This window comes from Hyla sarda, chromosome 5, assembly GCF_029499605.1.
Source record: "Hyla sarda isolate aHylSar1 chromosome 5, aHylSar1.hap1, whole genome shotgun sequence".
Lineage (NCBI taxonomy): Eukaryota > Metazoa > Chordata > Amphibia > Anura > Hylidae > Hyla > Hyla sarda.
In genome coordinates this window covers 357,870,696-357,885,560 of record NC_079193.1, presented here as the reverse complement: position 1 = coordinate 357,885,560, position 14,865 = coordinate 357,870,696, and the positions used below count along the sequence as shown (strand labels likewise).

General features: G+C 45.7%; 1 protein-coding gene across 2 annotated transcripts in view; it reads right to left on the bottom strand.

Moving 5' to 3' along the window:
- Positions 1-14,865, bottom strand: part of ATAD2 (ATPase family AAA domain containing 2) — a 77,645-nt gene that overhangs the window by 36,538 nt on the left and 26,242 nt on the right. For both annotated transcript variants that reach the window (XR_008844358.1, XM_056522707.1), the window contains exons 7-17: positions 14,256-14,387; positions 12,667-12,790; positions 10,781-10,894; positions 10,240-10,348; positions 3,877-3,992; positions 3,534-3,708; positions 2,664-2,752; positions 1,703-1,862; positions 1,442-1,532; positions 1,013-1,324; positions 369-501 (exon numbers count right to left, since the gene is read on the bottom strand). Coding sequence is in view for 1 of the 2 variants with exons in the window: in XM_056522707.1 (XP_056378682.1) it covers positions 369-501; positions 1,013-1,324; positions 1,442-1,532; positions 1,703-1,862; positions 2,664-2,752; positions 3,534-3,708; positions 3,877-3,992; positions 10,240-10,348; positions 10,781-10,894; positions 12,667-12,790; positions 14,256-14,387 (1,555 nt within the window). In the remaining variant the exon portion in view is untranslated. The remainder of the gene's footprint in view (positions 1-368; positions 502-1,012; positions 1,325-1,441; positions 1,533-1,702; positions 1,863-2,663; positions 2,753-3,533; positions 3,709-3,876; positions 3,993-10,239; positions 10,349-10,780; positions 10,895-12,666; positions 12,791-14,255; positions 14,388-14,865) is intronic.

Sequence of the window (14,865 nt, the reverse complement as noted above, 5' to 3'; positions counted from 1 at the left end):
AAGGACCCCCACGATCTCCATGCTGCACCAGGCGTTCATTTAGAGCATAGGGTGCAGCGCTAGAGGCTCAAGACGTCACGGCCATGCCCCCTCAATGCAAGCCTATGGGAGGGGGCGTGGCCACATCACGAGCCTCCGCATAGCCAGTCATCCAGCAATGAGCGAAGTTCACTTCGTGCACCTGATGACTGGGGCGCCACAGCAGAGATTACGGGGAGCCCCAGCGGCGGGACCCCCCCGTGATCAGTCATATCAATCCTATGCATAGGGGATAAGATGTTTAAGGGCAGAGTCCCCCATTAAGCTGTAACTTCATTACTAAACTCAGTCTAAAAAGCAGTCACAGTAAATGCACACACTAAACTCACACACTGAGGTGAAGAAACTGGCGATTTTCTTTCTGGTTGTTAGGGACCTTAGGAGAAATCCCATTTTCAAACACGGAGGGTTGTTCATCATCACTGTACAATAAGTCTTCATCCAGCATGTGATTTGAAGATCCTGAAAGGGCAAGTCAATTATGAGAAGTGCACCAACAAAAGATGACAGAACAAAGTTCAAATAAGCAGTTACCAAAAGGTATAATACAGCTTAAAGGGCTATTCCAGCCTTATACATCTTATGTATAGGGGATAGAGGATGAGATGTCTGATTGCAAGGGTCCTCCGCAATCTGTGCAGCCCCCGGCATTCTGTGCCGGGTGCTGCCTCAGATGTGATGTCCCGCCTCCTCCCATAGACATAAATGAAGGGGCCATGGCGTGAAGTCCTCTTATCCCCTATACTTTGGATAAAGATGCATAAGGCTGGAATACCCCTTTAATAAATTTAAACATTAATTTTAATACTATTAAAACAGTGTTTCCCAACCAGGGTGCATCGAGCTGTTGCAAAACTATTACTACCAGCATGCACGGACAGATGTCGGCTGTCCGGGCATGCTGGGAGTTGTAGTTTTGATACAGCTGGAGGCACCCTGGTTGGGAAAAACTATTAAAAAGACCAGTACTCACCAGTCTCTTTGCTCTTGAGTCCTTCATCTGCATGTGGGAAAACTTTCTTCAAAGAGACCAAGATGTTCTGAAGAGTGTTCTGGAGCAGCGGCTGAATAATAGAGGACAGGGCTTGGCCTGGAGACATCACCGCTCTCTGTGATGCTGGCACAATTTTCTGCATGGCCAATATGAAGTCTTTAGCGGTGATTTTAATAGAAGATATATCCAGCAGTAATTTGTCTGAGGAGGTGTAAATCTGAGGGTAACGTCTGCGAAGAGCACACAGGGCTGCTTCAGCACACACCGACTTTACATCTGCACCACAATAACCTAAAAGGGAGACAAGCCACAAACCAGTTACCACAGATTGGAGATCAGGACGTTGCTCATTGCTAACTCTTTAATATTACAGTCACAAAAAAAAATTTAAAATAAATATTCCCTTACCAACACATTTTTCTGCTAATTCTTGCAGAAAAATTTCTGATGGTTTGGGATTCCATTCTTTTGTATGAATTTTGAGAATTTCCAGTCTTGCCTAGCAATAAAGATAACGTTATAGAACAGGGGAAAAAACTGGAGCAGTGTTTTATGTCACATAAGAACAATGTACAGAAAGCCTGAAAGGGGTAAAGGCCCAGACAGTAGAAAACAGAAGTCCGCTTCAGTAGCCTCTACATATACAAATCTTTTCAGCACCACACTTACATCTCTATCCGGCAGACTGAAAAGAAACTCTCTGTCAAAGCGTCCAGGTCGCCTAAGGGCTGGGTCTATAGAGTCAAGTCTATTGGTGGCTCCTATTACGACGATCTCTCCTCGGCTGTCCAAGCCATCCATTAGAGCCAGCAGCGTGGATACTATGGAACTGACATTAAAAGGAATATGACTTAATGCATATTAAGCTGCAAATAAAAACTAAATCTAGGCATCGGTGATTTAAAAGGAGATCTCTCATGGATAAAAAAAAATAAAAATAAAAAAAAGGAGTTCTAGGGGCACCCGCGATCTCCTGTATGGAGCCCCGGCTCTCCCCTGGAGAAGCACATCAAGCCCACTGCCATGCCCCCTCCAAATATCTCTATGGGAGAGCAATTTGGCTATCTTCGAGCCAGGACTCCATACAGGAGATTGCAGGTGGCACCAGTGCTAAAGGTTTACATTAAAATACCAGTGTACCTTTTCATAGCAAATACTGAGCACAATTTACATCTTGGATTTTTACTTCAGAATTCCAAAGGCAAGTAGAAATTAAAATCTTTAAAGCGTACCCGTCATATTAAAAAAAGTTCTCTTGTTGGATCTATCACTCAGTACCTAATCCTGACCATGTACATCTAATTTTTGTGTATCTGGCACCTTTATTTATATTTTTATTACAATTTTAATTTAGCTCACTAGTCTGAGTTCCTCTCAAAGGGAGGGGGCGTGGCCTCACTGACACTCACTGTAGCGGGACACAAGCTGACAGTGGGAGGATTTTTCCTCCAGCTCTGAGCCCTGCACTCCCAGCTGTCAGTCATGGAAGTGTGTCCATGACATAGGTGATGACGCATGGACACAGCAGGACTAGTATGCAAAAGCAATTGCAAAACCTATTGGTTTACATGCTTTACAACATATCAAAAGTTTATCTGAGTTATCAATTAAGTTAAGTTATCAAGCTTACCTGTGAATTTGGTCTTGCCTGCTTGACCGTACAGGAGCCAAGCCATCAATCTCATCAAAAAAGATAATTGAAGGACGCATCTGATAAGCCTATACACAAAACATAAATTTGTTTAATTTTATTTTGCATGCTAAGGTTTTTCACCCTATCCATTTAAGTGATTATGATCAGTGTGGCCAAACATCTGCAACTCTCACCCTTCCTTAGAATAAAGCCCCTAATTATGTTTTAAAGTGACATGCATATCACATACTGATGTTTATATTGCCGAGTCGCCCTTTGAGCTTCTACTTAAACATGTATGCACCTGTTTATGTTTTGAAAACGTGAATAAAAACTATTTTGGGGAAAAAAATAAAAATAAATGAATAAAGCCCCCATCCATACACAGTCCCTATAATCTAGATGTGCAGGATAAATATACACAGCTCTATTCATGGGAATGATGCAGACCCCAGATGGATCCCCTTTTCCAGGATTGATCTGGTTCCCATAAGCTGTACCACCTATCATAACGTGACGGCTTTTTCTAGCTATATGCTTCACTTTATGACATGGAGATAGCCTTTGAAAAAGAAACTTGTTACCTGTTTTATGCTGCCAAAACCACAGACCGTATGAAAAAGGTGCAGTGAGCAGAGAACTAGAACACTGAATTCTAAACTGCTCAGTAGTTTCAAAGAAATCCTAGGTTTATGTAAAAAAATAAATATATAAAAAAAAAAAAACACATAGGGGACCCATGGCTGCTCTGCCAACTGAGTGACACGTATCTCCCCATCTGTATAGCTAGAGATGTGTCTAATGTCAGGGATAACTAGGTCAAAAGTCAGATCCTCACAGAACGGTGTTGTATGAACCTGTAAATACCTGGTCAAATAATAATCTTAGCTGGCGTTCAGACTCTCCAACCCATTTGCTCAAGCAATCTGCACCTTTCCTCATGAAGAAGGCGACTCTTCTATCCCCCACACTGCATTCATTGGCCAAGGCACGAGCAACCAAAGTCTTGCCAGTACCAGGTGGACCATAGAACAAACAACCGCTTAAAAAAAATAAATAAAAAAAATGAGAATGAAACAGATCACATATTTAGTCTTCAATTAAGATGGATGGTGTGCATAGCAACATCAAGAAAAGAACATTTACAAACAATGCACAGAAAACTGTTTATTAATCCTTTGGTCTCTGAAGAGTGCGTCAGTAAACATACCGTGGAGGCTGGATCTTAAATTTTTCAAAGATTTCTGGATAGAGCAATGGGAAAACCACCATTTCTTTCAGAGAGGATATATGTCTAGAGAGGCCTCCCACACTGCTGAACCGCACCTAGAAGACCGTAAAAAAATAAAAATAAAATAACAACAATGAATTAGATTTTCTTTTATCAATGATGTTGGTATCTAGGCCTATTGTCAGTAACTTTAGCAGGCCAGTTTCACACAGGCGTATTACTTCAGGTGTCTGTACTTCTGTAATATGAACGCAAACACATGCATAATACGTGAAACCTGCGTTAGGGAATATCAGTGTTTCCCAACCAGAGTGCCTCCAGCTGTTGCAAAACTACAATTCCCAGTATGCCCAGACAGCCTTCGGCTGGGAGTTGTAGTTTAACAACAGCTGGAGGCACCCTGGTTGGGAAACACTGGTGTATATTCACACAACTGACTTCTACTGCAGACTTGTAGCTGGTATGCTGCGGATTTGGCCATGGCTTTGACAAAATGTTAAAGGGGTTATCCAGGAGAAAAAAAAAAAAACTTTTTTTTTATATATCTACTGTCTCCAGAGAGTTAAACAGATTTGTAAAATTGTAATACAGACAAGTATTGTCCAGCACAGCTAAGACTGATAAATATAGGACCGATGGTAGGAGATCTGTAAGGAGGATGTAAATCTGAACTGTGGTGGTGCTCTTACTCGTAATAGCAGTGGATATCTTCAGACAAGTAGATTAAGAAAAAGTCGGCAAACTCACCAGGCTTCGTTCAAGAGTTCTTTAATGCAAAATACAAACATCACAGTGGAGGGAGAGGGATCGGTGCGGGGGGGGGGGGGGGGTATCGATGCTTGGCAACAGAACAGTTTCACACGATATACGTGCTTCTTCTGCCACTAGCAACTTAGAATACTAAACTGCTTTTTATACAGGTGAGTGGCTGGAGCTGATTAATCAGGTCCACCTTTCTTGACTGACGTAGCCGATATGGGCGTAAGCCATACAATTGGGTTTAGATGCCCTATTCACATTACGTCAGAAGAAGACCGTGTAACATTTAAAAAGGAAATTTTAGACTTACCGTAAAATCTCTCTCAAAGAATCCATTTGGGGACACAGACTCTGGGACGTACAAAAGCTGTCCCTTGGGTGGGCAGATAAAAAAAGGTCAGGCAGTCGGCTGTACCAGCGCCGCCTGCAACACATTACGGCACAGACTAGCATCAGCTGATGCGAAGGTATGAACCTGATAAAATTTTGAAAAGGTGTGTAAAGACGACCAGGTGGCTGCTTTACAAATCTGCGAGGCCGAGGCCTTGTTTCGGAAAGCCCAGGATGCTCCCACAGAGCGGGTGGAATGAGCCAGAACCCTGAAAGGTGGGGTCCTCCCCTTGCAGCGGTAAGCTTACGAAATAGCACATCGGATCCACCGAGAACTGGTGCCCTTAGAAGCAGGCTGTCCCTTCAAACGGCCTTCCGTAAGAAAGAAAAACAGGATCGCACTGACGAAAGGAAGAGGTGACCGAAAGATAAGTCTGAACCGCTCGAACCACATTCAAATTGTGAAGCAGACACTCCCTGGGATGAGAAGGAGCGTGACAAAAGGACGGAAGGACGATGTCCTCGTTTAAATGAAAAGCCGAAACGACTTTAGGCAAGGACGGACTGATCTGGTCGGAAAACAACCTTGTCCGGATTAATTATCAGGAAAGGGGAACGGCATGAGAGAGCTGCCAGTTCAGAAACTCTCCTGATGGAGGTAATAGCTATAAGAAAAGCCCCTTTCCAAGAAAGGAGATGAAGGGGAACCTCCCTAAGAGGCTCAAAGGGTGCACCCTGGAGAGTGCCTAGAACCAAGTTCAAGTCCCAGGGAGAAGAAGGGGACCGGTAAGGAGGGGCAGAGGAGGGCTTGCGAGCCCTAAGCATGGTGCGAATTACCTGGGAAGACAAGCCGCGGGCCCTTAGAACCGCGGTCTTAGCCACCACGCCGTCAAATGCAGCAACTAAATTGGGGTGGCAAAGGGGACCCTGTGACAGTAGGTCTGGACGAAGAGGAAGGCGGAACGGAACATCGTCCAGAAGCCAGACCACGCCGGCGTACCATGCCCTTCAAGGCCAGTTGGGAGCCACCAGAATGGCAGGGACTCCTTCCGCCTTGAGCTTCCTCAGAACCCTGGGAAGGAGAGGGAGAGGAGGGAACAGGTAGGGCAGGACAAAGCCCAACCATGGGATTACTAAGGCCTCCGCGGCCAGGGCCAGGGGGTCCCTTGTCTTTGACACAAACTTTGGAACTTTCCGGTTGTGTCGAGACGCGAAAAGGTCCACGTCCGCAGTACCCCAGAGGTCGCAGACCTGCGCAAACACCTCCAGAAGAAGAGACCACTCTCCGGGGTCGGCTGAGGACCGACTGAGGAAATCCGCTTCCCAATTGAGAACTCCCGAAATGTGAATCGCCGAAATGGCTGGAACCACTTGTTCCGCCCAGAGGAGGATCTTTGACACAGATAAATTGCCCTCAGTTCCAGAACGTTTATGGAAAGAAGGGCTACTTAGGGGGGCCAGAGGCCCTGAACCATCTGATTCCTGAAAACACCCCTCCAGCCCGACAGACTGGCGTCCGTCGTGACCACCTGCCAGTGGAGGGGGAGGAACGAACGCCCCTGAAGAAGGAGGGGAGCAGAGCCACCAGCGCCAAGACCGCAGAGTCCGGAGCGGAAGAAGAATCTTGCGATAGAGAGAGGGGACCTGTCCCACAATGCAAGTATCGCCAGCTGAAGAGGACGGTAATGAAACTGAGAAAAGGGCACGGCCTCCATGGCTGCCATCCGACCCAGGACTTCCATGCAAGTATGGATGAAGACCGGGGATGGTGTCCGGAGGGAGCAGACTCCCGACAAGAGGGCCAGATGCTTGTCCGGTGGAAGGCGAATTCGAGCAGAGGCAGAGTCGAACTGAAACCTCAAGCAGACCAGAGACTGGGTGGGGGAGAGAACCGACTTGACTCTGTTGACCATCCACCCGAAGAGAGATAAGGTCTGAAGAGTGAGGCTCACATTCTCCGGTGGGGGCTTTTTATGAGAAGGTCGTCCAAGTAGGGTATCACTGAGACCCCTCTTGACCGTAACAGAGCTACCACAGGCGCCAGAATCTTGGTAAAGACTCGTGGCGCTGTGGCCAGACCGAAGGGGAGAGCCACAAGTTGATGATAATGACCTTCCGGTACCTCAAAGCAGAGGTATCGCTTGTGTCTGGGAAAAATTGGAACGTGAAGGTAGGCATCCTTGATGTCCACCGAGGAAAGAAACTCCCCTTGATCCATAGATGCCACCACCGAACTGAGAGATTCCATTCGGAAATGGCGGATCAGAAGATGTTTGAGATCCAGGATTGGCCACACAGAACAGTTTTTCTTGGGAACCACGAAAAGATTGGAATAAAAACCCTGAAAGCGTTCCCTTGAAGGAACTGGGACAATGACACCCTGGACGAGAAGGGACTGAAGAGCCTCCTGAAATTCCCTCGCAAGCGAGGGAGACCGGGGAGCACGGTACTGGAAAAAAACGATCCCTTGGAAGGGAGGCAAATTCTATTCCTGACCCAGGACCCTGACCCAGGAGTCCTGAATGTGGGTGGTCCAAACGTCTCGAAAAAGTAAAAGGCGTCCTCCGAGAAAAGGCTGCGGGTGGGGGCGTCCCTTCATGCAGAAGTGGGTTTGCGGTTGCCCTATTTGGCCGCAAAACGGTCGAGACTGTTAGTGTCCGACTTCCACGAGGGACACGCCTTGAAAAAGGGGACCTTCTTGTCCCGTGGAAGCACCTGGCTGGAACCTGTAGAAGGGCCAGACGTCCGAAAGGAAGAAGACTTCCTGCAGAAGGAAGTGCTAGGCTTGTTTTGAGGTAATGAAGAGCTCTTGCCCCCTGTCGCCTCAGAGATAATCTCATCCAGGTGCTTGCCAAAAAGTTGGGAGCCAGTAAAAGGAATCTCGGTGAGAGAGACTTAGATGCAGCGTCCATGTTCCAAGTTTTAAGCCAAATGGAACGACGGAGAGCCACCAGATTACCGGTGGCAAAGGCAGCGCAAGGAAGCAGAGCACAAATCTCCAGCCTAGGAACATTGGAGGGCAAGAGGAGATAGTTCTTCCGGGGAAGAACCTGAAAGAATGCCCCGACGGAGTTGGGAATGCCAAACCGAGAGTGCCTTAGATACCCAGGTGGAGGCGAAGGCAGGAAGCAGGGAAGAACCCGCTGCTTCAAAGGCATATTTCGCCAACAACTCAACCTTTTTGTTTGCAGGATCCTTGAAGGCAGCTGCATCCGCCAGCAACAAGGTAGTGGCCTTAGAGGTGGGAAACTGGAGGATCCACCGACCGAGAGGAAGTCACTTTTGGAGACAAGGTCCTTGGCGAAAGGATATCGCGCTTGGACATTCTTCAGTCCCTGAAACTTCTTCTCAGGGTGCTTCCAGGCGGATTCTAGAATGGCCTCAAATTCAGCGTGAGAGCTGAACACCTTGGGTGCCGGTTGGGCACGATGAACGGATACTTCTGGAGCTGTGTCCGAAGTTCCTGGGTCCTCTAGGTTAAAGGGGTCTCTAATGGCCATAACCAATGAGTTCACGGAATCTGAAACCTCGGCCGCTAGCTCTCCAGGAGAGTGCGAACGAGTAGAGGCGGCCCTGGAAGAGTGAGACTCCGAGCCGGTACGTGGCTCAGGAGAGCCAGAACGGCGACCACAGGAACGTCCTCTGGAAGAGTGACGCGTGTGGCCTGAAGAAGCTGCCGGGCGAGACCTGTGAGTGGAACGCCTGTGTCTACCAGAAGACTCAAGGGATGAGTCAGAGGAGACACCCCTAGTACGCTTATGTGAAGCATAGGGAGAAGGGGGAACGGGAGCTCCTAGAGGGCCGGTGAAGGGTAGACCTCTTCAAGGCAGTCACCACAGAACAGGAGACCTGTGCCAAGTCTGATATAGACAGAGAGGGAGGAAACCCAGGCTGGAGGGGCGGCCAAACCCACCGGGTCTGAAAGAGCACCTGGGTTAGAAATAGCAGGGGGGTCTGGGGGAGCAGTGGAGCAGGTAGAACAAGTGGGTTCAGCAGAACCTGGCATTTTTGCAGAGCAGTTTGTACAAGCATAATGAGTAACTAATATTACAGATATCTGTTTTGAGGGAGGGACAGTTCTGGGTACGGACATAGCAAAAAACGAACAGTCTCACCCAAGTCTGTGTTCCCTAGGCAGCTGCTGTGAGGAGAACTCCGCACCGGGGCTGTGAGGAGAGAGAAAGATGCCGGCCAATAGGAGGAAGGGGCCGGGTCAGACAAGGGCGCTGTGATTGCATGGTCCCAAACGCTCGCAAAGCACTGATTGGTGGCTCAGTTCGCGCTCCTGGAGCGCTTCTGCGGCTTGGTGGGCAGAGCCAACGTCCGCCAAAGAAATACATGACTAACTTAATAATGGCGCCCGCTCCGAACCCCGAGCGCACACGCCTCTGTAATGAACTCCTATGCGCCCGGGGGAAGGAGCGGGCCAAGTGCCGTCTGGAGCCGCGGCTGCCAAAGTGAAAGTAAAACGTCACGCACTGAAGAAATCTCTTGTGCATAAATCCCCACACAGACTGCCCGGAAAAGTGCCCCTGTACTGTGAATACACTGCCCCTTATGAACACACTGCTCCCCCAATTATAAAAAACAGTCCCCCTGCAGGGGGAAAAAAAAAAAACTATTAAATGCCAGCCCCAGCCTGAGGAAGAATAGTGGTCTCCAGCTGTTGCAAGAAAAAATAATACTCACCTGTGCTGAAGAACTTACCTAAAGAAGTCTTCAGAATGTAGTCTTCAGTCAGCATTGTCACCTGCAGCAAGCCAAGCTCATAGCTAGGCGAACAGGGAGGTAGGGGGACCCGGACCCATGAGGTACAACCCCAAGCGCTGATCGTTGGCAAGAGGGGTTAACAGTACATCCAAGATGCCTGCCACCTCTCGCAATGGGGAAACAGTGAACCGCAGTTCCTGAGTCCCCACCCAACAGAAAGAAAAAAGGAAAAAGCACTAATACATTCCCTAAACCTAAAAAATATGAGATCTGGTCTGGAGTACTCCAGACCAGTGTCTACCTCCTTAACACACTAACCTAAAACTGATTAGCTCAGTGGCCTGGAGGCGGGTATACCCTGCTGGGAGGAGCCGACTTTTTAGTTACCATAGTGTCAAGCCTCCTAGAGACAGCAGCATATACCCAAGGTAAGTGTCCCCCAATGGAGCCGATTGAGAAATGAATTGTTTTACTTATGTTCTGAACATTTTAGGACAACTAAAATATACACAAACTATCAAGAAATCATGCTAGGCCACTTACAGATGTATCAATTTGCATTGGATCAACATCAGCAAGGCTGGCACCTATTTTCATTCGATCTTTATGTATTCCCTTCAAATCGTCTCTTAATAGGTTCATTGGAAGGCACCTTAAGAAAAAAAAAAAAATCTATATTTAGTGAAAAACTTTCTTGCAATCTAAACTATAGTTTGCAATGTAATATTTTATTACTAATTATGCCGACAGCAAAATCTGGGGAAAAAAAAAAAAAACTAGAGATGAGCGAACTTACAGTAAATTCGATTCGTCACGAACTTCTCGGCACGGCAGTTGATGACTTCCTGCGTAAATTAGTTCAGCCTTCAGGTGCTCCGGTGGGCTGGAAAAGGTGGATAGGAGACTCTTTCCTAGGACTGTATCCACCTTTCCCAGCCCACCGGAGCACCTGAAAGCTGAACTAATTTATGCAGGAAAAGTCATCAACTGCCGAGCAGAGAAGTTCGTGACGAATCGAATTTACTGTAAATTCGCTCATCTCTAAAATAAAAAACCTTAAAAAAATAAATAAATAAACTGGTACCTGCTGATCGCCTTGTTGCGGCTCCGGTTCAGACGCCTCTCAAAGTGCTGTTCATCATCTGATGAGGAGGAAGACGTGGATGACGAGTCACTGCTGTGTATAGCATGTCTCCTCCTAAACCATGAAAACAAATAATCATTCTACACCGTTACAGAAGTTTTGAGAGTATCCACGGCTTGGAAAGGATGGTGAAAAATCTCAATTTATTATCATTTTTTTTTTTTTTAAATAAACTTTAATTGTGGGAGGAATTCCCATCCATTTCATTCCAGACATTCCCATCCATTTCATTCCTGAGACATTTATAGCACATCCATTGGTTTTGCAATAAATATCCTGCACCAATACTGAATGCAGAACTGCTCGGTTCACAGAATAGGTACAAAAGTCTCTTTAATTTTATAATTTATGGGAGTCATGGAAACGACCAAATACCACTTTTCTATTTCTTTAAGGCTGCATGCACATCACGCTTTTTGCTATACAGTTCCCGTATACGGTTCCAAGTTAAAAACCTCTACGGAACCATATAGAAAACCATATGCATTGACTTAACATTGTAAACTATGTCAAATGCATCATCCGGTTTAGTCCGTTTTTTACCCGTACCCAAAACCGTAGACTACCAAGTTTGGATCGAGTGAACAACTGTATATTTTTTTTTATTATTTATTTATTTTACATGGGAGTCAATGGGAACCGTATGCGTGCAAAGTAAAAAAAAAAAAAAAAAAAGTATGGTGAAAACCAGTTTTCACCATACTTTTTTTTTTACTTAGCACAGTTTTCTTGGAATTTTAAATCAAACAAAGTGGAACTTATTCAAAATGGAGTGAAAAGTTAACGTATACTGTTCTCTCTTAAAAACGGATGCAACCGATATCATTTTTCAAACCGTACACAGGTGTAAATTTGTGCACAAGTTTTGATTCAGTTTAGTCCAGTTTTGAGGAATCCGTTTTTCATCAAAAACCTGATACAGGAACTGTATTGCAAAAACGTTGTGTGCATGCAACCTAATTCGAAGGCTATAATAGAGTAACTATACATAGGCAGTCAGCCCTCTGAGGGTCACATCGGCTAATGGGCTCTGATCCTCAGCATACACTTATAGGACCTTCAACTGCAGCGTTTCCCAATCAGGGTGCCTCCAGCTATTGCAAAACTACAACTCCCAAGATGCCCGGACAGCCAAAGGCTGTCCAGGCATACTGGGAATTGTAGTTTTGCAACAGCAAAAGGGACACTGGTTGGGAAACGCTGCAGTATAGGATGCAAATGGCTCTCTGGGCATGCTGGGAGTTATCGTTTTGCAACAGCTGGAGACACCATGGTTGGGAAACCGTGTTCTACTGATATGTCAAAATATCTTAAAAAGGGGTACTCCTGTGGAATTTTTTTATTTTTTTTTTAAATGAACTGGTGCCAGAAAGTTAAACAGATTTGTAAATTACTTCTATTAAAAAAAATCTTAATCCTTCCAGTACTTAGCAGCTATATACTACAAAGGAAATTCTATTTGTCATTTTTTTTTTGTCTTGTCCACAGCACTCTCTGCTGACACTTCTGTCCATGTCAGGAACTGTCCATAGGTTTTCTATGGGTATTTTCTCCTGCTCTGGACAGGTCCTGATACGGGCATCAGGTGTCAGAGCACTGTGGACAAGACAATAAAAAAGTAATTAAAAAAATAATAGTATTCCCTCTGTAGCATACAGCTGCTAATAAGTATTGGAAGGATAAAGATTTTTTTTTTATAGAATTAATTTACAAATCTTTTTAACTTCTTAGCACCAGTTGATAAAAATAAAATAATAATAATAATAATAAATTATAATTCCACCAGAGAACCCCTTTAAATAAGAAAGGCAGTTTTGCTTTCTAACCTGTTCAGACGCCTCTTGCAGTAAGGACTTCTTGGGCCAGCAGATCCAAATCGGTACGTTCGCCTCCTTACTGGAGATGTTGAGGTAGCATAAAACATACCTGTCTTCTTGTGATGTCTGGGTTCTGATACAAAAAAAAAAAAGTATTTTGTTGGTCAAGAGAACATACAAACATTCTCCGACAGACCCACTCACAGCTCTTTAGAGAGCATCAGGCTGCCCACACTCATGGCTGCTTGAATACAAGTTTAAATATGCCATAGCCTTTCTGTAATACGAAGGCTTAGCTACACAATTTGTGATGGAGCACAATGTTATTTACAAGGGTGCTATTTTATACAATTTGGAGGACATAAATGACAGCTAACAAAAATCATTTTGTACTTGTGGTTAACAGTTCGTGAGAATTTATAAGCACAAAATGTTTCTTATTTTCTTCTACATACAGAATTGCAGAGTTTAACCCTTTGGCGTTATCCACCAAACACATATACAACAGATGTAACACTTGTGTGCACTTAACACCAAATGCGTAAATGGACAGCTCGGACACAGTATCATCTACATCAGTAGTCTACTCCCAGAGAAAGCTAGGCTAGATGCCTCAGAATGTGAGGTGGGGTAACATCTTGGCTACAGCTCTATTTTTTTGCTGCTTTGTAATTTTTGCTTATTTTCTTATGTGCCAATTGTGCTGGTTTTCTTAACCTCAGTGGCTGCTAGTAATGTTTCACGAGCCCACTTGATATTGCTGTACATTTACTATTATATTTACCTACTCTGTTGGGCTCAATTATATTTTCACAATAAGGGACTATAGCACTGCCACTGCACTATACACTTTAGGGAAGATTCATCCAGACCTGTGCTGAGGAAAAGTCGACCTGTTATCCACAGCAACCTATCAGATCGCTTCTTTCATTTTTCAGAGGCCTTTCCAAAAATGAAAGAAGCGATCTGATTGGTTGCTATGGGCAACTTAGCAACTTTTCCCCTGGACAGGTTTTGTTAAATCTCCCCCAAAGTTCTCTCTATAGAAATACCAGCTGCTAACTAACATTATCTATTGTCCTATAGATCTGCTACCATACACTGTCATAATTATGATGTTATGGGGGTTTATAAGCATGGGGTAATTTTTTTCAATAAAGATTTATTCTTATAATTTGTGGTTGTTAATTGCATTAATTGGCAGGCTTTGCAGGTTTTTTTGCTTTTTAAAAGGGATACTCCACTGCTCAGCGTTTGGAACAAGCCATTCAGAACACCGGAGCCGGGAGCTTGTGACGTCATCGCCCCACCCCCTAATGTTGTAACACCACGCCCCCTCAATGCAAGTCTATGGGAGGGGGCGTCACAGTCGTCACGCCCCTCCCATAGACTTGCATTGAGGGGGCGGGGCTATGATGTAATGAGGGGCGGGGCTATGACATCACAAGCTCCCGACACCGGCTCCAGCGTTCGGAAGAGTTTGTTCCAAACGCTGAGCAGAGCAGTAGAGTACCCCTTTAGAATATATACATTACTCTGGTCAAGAATTCAGTAGATGCCCTGATCTCCTTGTTCTGATTTTTTTATTTTAGCATTACCTTGTAAGGGAACTTGATAAGGCACAACAGCTTTTCTTTGTCTAAGCTCATAGCGCTTTTGATTGTCTTCTTCGCCATCTTCGTCCTCATCTTCGTCCTCAGCCTCATGATCCTCGCCTTCTTCTGAGGAATCTAACAGGTTGGTTGGATTTTAATTCAGTCTTATTTACTAGTTACATTGTATCATTTAAAACGGAGGCATCCAGTGCTGAAAAACCTATCCTAAGGATAGGGGATAAGTTTCAGATCGCAGGGGGTTCGACCACTGGAGTCCCCCGCGATCTCCTGTACAGGGCCCGGGCAGCCCGCGGGAAGGGGGCGTGTTGACCACCACACGAAGCAGCGGCTGACATGCCCCCTCAATACAACTCTATGGCAGAGCTGGAGCGCTGCCTTCGGCAATCTCCGGCTTTGCCATAGCGATATATTGAGGCGGCGTGTCAGCCACTGCTTCGTGCAGTGGTCGACACCCGCTATCTGGCCAGCGAACCGGGGCCCCGTACAGGAGATCACGGGGGGCCCCGGTCGGGGCCCCGGTCGGACCCCCGCAATCTGAAACTTATCCCCTATCCCTAGGATAGGGGATAGTTTTTCAGCACTGGACTACTCC